At 46.5% G+C, this 4,245-nt stretch overlaps 1 protein-coding gene across 1 annotated transcript; it reads left to right on the top strand.

Annotated features, from left to right (window-relative positions):
- The first annotated feature begins 2,448 nt into the window (after nt 1-2,448).
- LOC111251543 (uncharacterized) lies at nt 2,449-4,225 on the top strand. The gene is made up of 3 exons (XM_022808211.2): nt 2,449-2,605; nt 2,990-3,743; nt 3,855-4,225. Exons 1-3 carry the CDS (start codon nt 2,561-2,563, stop codon nt 3,890-3,892), a joined length of 837 nt encoding a protein of 278 aa, XP_022663946.1. The 5' UTR covers nt 2,449-2,560; the 3' UTR covers nt 3,893-4,225.
- Nucleotides 4,226-4,245: the final 20 nt, after the last annotated feature.

The following is a 4,245-nucleotide window of genomic DNA, read 5'->3' as shown; positions in this document are numbered from 1 at the left end:
TATATTAATGACGTTTAGAGATACCCGTTTTACATTTAGGTACTTAGCATGGTACTGGTCGAAAATCCCTTAATTGTAGCAGCCACTAAATTAACACGATCCTTTCCGCGATCGGTGTTGCGTCAAAATTTGCTTGAAGATTAAGTTGACTCGATTTGTAGCTTTCAGCACATGAACCTACCAAAATGGTGAAGTTAGTGTACATCAACTTTTAATTAGCAAGAAATAGTTTCTCTCTATATGGTAAATCCGATAGGTCCGATAATTAACTTGATAACGGTACGCTCGATTATAAATATATCTAGTCGTTAACTTAATAGAACTAGAAAATGTTATCTCGTTATTTTATATAGCTCTCTAATGAGAGTCTCAGTGGCCAGTCTAGGATGCGCCTTATAGATGTCTGAGCGCTTATAAAGTAAATCGGGTTTTGCTTTTTTGGCTAATTTATCTATAAAAAGCTGTTGGGAGTCACAATTTTGACGACAACTGCATGTTGTACATGAAATATCTTCCAATTACTGATAGTTTCATAGTTTCTTGCGATACCGTACAGTGGCATAGTGCTGAGCAGAGTTCTGATAATTGATCTGTTTTATTATATTATTAGCCTCACGAATAACCTGTCTAGCGGTTATAGTAATTATTTGCGCAATCCATTTATAATGATAATATAAGAATCAGTGGCTGAAGTGAACCCCTTGAGTTACTGGAGGAGAAGCACGCCAAAGGACATCTGTAAAATTGCCAACTAGGTTGTCATAGGTTTCTTGCTGGCGATAGGGGTTACGCGGCTGCCATAGGCATTAACACCTTCAGCGCCACGTATGGGGAACAGGCTCAACGTGCCCGGACATTACCGCGAATTGTTATAGAAATATCTTCACCTACCGGTCGATCTCTCGGCCGATTAAATCGCTCGAGCAGTTCGCCGCATCTTGGCGGCGGTACGGCGAAGCAGCTGCTTGTACAACATGAGCACGATCAACGAATGGCACTTCGGAAGGTCTCGACTGCATACCCCCCGCATCGCGGTGTTGCTCATCGAAACATGGCACAAATCCACAGCGCAATTGATCTCCATCAGGCTGTTGATGTCATAGAAGAACACAGAAGCAAGTTCAGGTATTGCTCGGGATCCTGTACGGCAGAGGATGCAGCCATTAGCTTGAGAACTTTGCGGTCCTCTTCCACTTCAGCTTCTATCGGTGAACCACCCGAGGTCAAAGATGCATCCAGTAGGCCGTTGCTTTCGGACCACAAATCAAACTTCAGACACAGCAATGTACAGATTTCTACTGTCTCGGCATCAACTTCACACAGGTGGATGAACGATTGATAAATATTACATCAGCATCTGGTCCCTAAACGAAACTTGCATTCGATGGAACGAGGAAGTATGCTACGAGGATGGCTGTTATCATGGAAACTTTATTGCATGCTATGTCGAGGCCATATTGCAAGAAGTTGAATTGTTCTGACAAACGGTCGATACGTACTGTATGATTCTGTTAACATTTAGCCGTTGGGAGCGTTACTTGCGTGTCCTTCCGGACTGTAGACTAAGTACTAATAATGAAGCCATCCGTATTTAAAGCTGTATTAAACAGAAAATACTGATTTCCACGATTCTTAACTTTGAGAACAATGCATCGAAGCTGAGAATTGATGAGACTGCTGAATATAATTGGTTCCAAATCGTCGATGAAAAAGTTCTAATGCATCGCAGGGGTTAATGGAAGATTTCAGGTTTGACTCGATTGCCGAGGGTTCTCTTGTTCCACGTACAGGTTAAGGACAAGTAAACTGTAAACTTAGTAGAGTTTTCCAACTTTTGTCCTTGGGTCCATTTGTATAAAATCCAACTTTTTTTTCCGCTTACACCGCCGCCAACAATTATATTATAAGCTCTTTTGAGAAACAAAGTATGAAATTGTCGTTGATGGAAACGATGGAAGAAGGATCACCCATAAAAATAATAGATCTGAACGCTAACATGTATTTGTACTTCGAATGTATACGGTCATCTCAATCGTGCACCATACCACATTTGGACCGGTATTAAGTGACAATAAAATAAGCGCATGTTCTCCATCGACGTGCACACAATTATCGATCGTATGGCACATGCGCACTCAAAAGTAACTGTATTATTATTATTATTATTATTACGTGCATTTGCATTTTGCATCGTGCCTAACTCAACAAAGATCACTAGCGCATTAATTACGAAATACTCCAAACAAATCAAGCTAACATTTAAGAACTAAGCCCGCATTATATGCGTACGTTATTGAACTTCGTTGCGATATTGTTGCTTTTTTAAATTAACCCCTTATCCTTCAGATAACCATTTCATGATAAATCTACTCTTAGATTGACCTCCTGTTTTTTTCTTGTGTAGCGCAAATGTCTTGATTGCTGCATTCAGCTGCATCTGTGTTTCTTGGTCACTTTATCTACTAATGGACGACTTTAATGGACCTTCGTTCATTTTTCCTGTTTTAGTAATTACGCGGCAGGTGGCGCTGGAGGAATCGATAACAAAATCGAACAAGCAATGGATTTGGTCAAAAGTCATCTTATGTTCGCTGTCAGAGAAGAGGTGCGTATCTATCTAATACCGAGTGTATTTATAGATTGATGTATTTTTGATGCATTGGGCATTTCAAGCTGACAGTCTTTTTACAGCATTCATAGTTAACGGTTGTGTGTGTATTGAAACGTGAAATCTGAAGGAAAATTGTTATTATTAGGAACCGCGTCAGTACGGCTGTTTCAAGCTATCGGTCGTCGAAATGGTATCATTGCAGAACATATCTCCAATTGCGTTGCTGTTTTATTTGCCATTAACCATCGTATATACACGTGTGGATATAAATTAATTATTGACTATCTTAACGTCTTGTACGGTTTTTGTGTTGTTGTTGTGACTACTCTGGTGCTCTTTGCCTCTTCGTGCGCAATAATTTACGCCTATCACCCACAGGTGGACGTCTTGCGGGAAAAGATCACCGAACTGAACGAACGTAATGAACAACTAACGCAAGAGATTCAGCTGCTAAGGTCTCTATTAACGCCCGAGCAGGCAACGACGTTTGCGCAGCTTTTGCAGCAGCAACCGCATGGGAAAGCAGGTGCAGGAGGCGTGGGTGGTGGATCAGGACGACCAGGCCACGCGCCGCCGACATCGCTACCAGCCGCGACTGGTAGTGGAGTCCCGCGTACAGCTCCATCGTTAGCGGCGTTCGGTGTTCCCGCCGGAACAGCTAGTCGACCAACGGCGGCCTCCGCCGCCGCTGCTTCCACTGGTGCCCTGCCCGGGACGCCGGGCACGCCCCAGCAGAGTGCGGCGGCGATCGGAAAGGCATCGCATCCCGCCATCGTTGCAGCAGCTACGGCCGCTGCAGTTGCTGCATCCCCATCGAGTCCGGGCACCGCGCCGGTTTCAAGTTTACCTACTAGTTTACCCAGTGGAGTGAGCGGCAATCTGCCTCCGACGACGACCTCATCCGCGACGCATAATAGCCAACAGCAGCAACAATCAGCGACAACGACAACAACAATAACTCAGACGTCTGCAACGACAATAGCCACGAGTAGCTCTGGTGCGCTAGCCAGTTCTGCGAACGCGATTGGCGGTAGCAGTAGCGTGTTAACCCACCAGGGTGGGCCACCGTCAAAAGAAAGCACACCTCCCGGGGGTGGGGTGCCACCTCCGTCTACACCAGCGCCGCCCACCAGTAGGCAGTAGCAACTGGCCAAGTTAGGGTATTCAATTGCTGCAACACCTGCTGCTGCTACTACTAGTACTGTTGTTGTTGTTGTTGTTGTTGTTGCTTCGGACGCCGCAGGCCGGCTTCGGAAAGACGCTACACGGTGGATTATGTGATTGGACGACGACGACGACGACGACGACGACGACGACGACGACGACGACGACGACGACGACGACGACGACGACGACGACGACGACGACGACGACGACGACGACGACGACGACGACGACGACGACGACGACGACGACGACGACGACGACGACGACGACGACGACGACGACGACGACGACGACGACGACGACGACGACGACGACGACGACGACGACGACGACGACGACGACGACGACGACGACGACGACGACGGCGACGACGACGACGACGACGACGACGACGACGACGGCGACGACGACGACGACGACGACGACGACGACGACGGCGACGACGACGACGACGACGACGATGACGA

The sequence above is a fragment of the Varroa destructor genome, unplaced genomic scaffold, assembly GCF_002443255.2.
Source record: "Varroa destructor unplaced genomic scaffold, Vdes_3.0 BEIS01000005.1, whole genome shotgun sequence".
NCBI lineage: Eukaryota > Metazoa > Arthropoda > Arachnida > Mesostigmata > Varroidae > Varroa > Varroa destructor.
Note: the sequence above shows the minus strand (reverse complement) of the source record. Positions and strands in the feature narration are given on the sequence as shown.

Bases quoted from the DNA above. Each gene is read 5' to 3' on its own strand.
- LOC111251543 (XM_022808211.2), top strand. From the start codon at position 2,561: ATGGATTTGGTCAAAAGTCATCTTATGTTCGCTGTCAGAGAAGAG. The intron at 2,606-2,989 runs GTGCGTATCTAT...TATCACCCACAG, and splicing joins TGTTCGCTGTCAGAGAAGAG to GTGGACGTCTTGCGGGAAAA. The intron at 3,744-3,854 runs GTAGGCAGTAGC...CGGACGCCGCAG, and splicing joins TACACCAGCGCCGCCCACCA to GCCGGCTTCGGAAAGACGCT.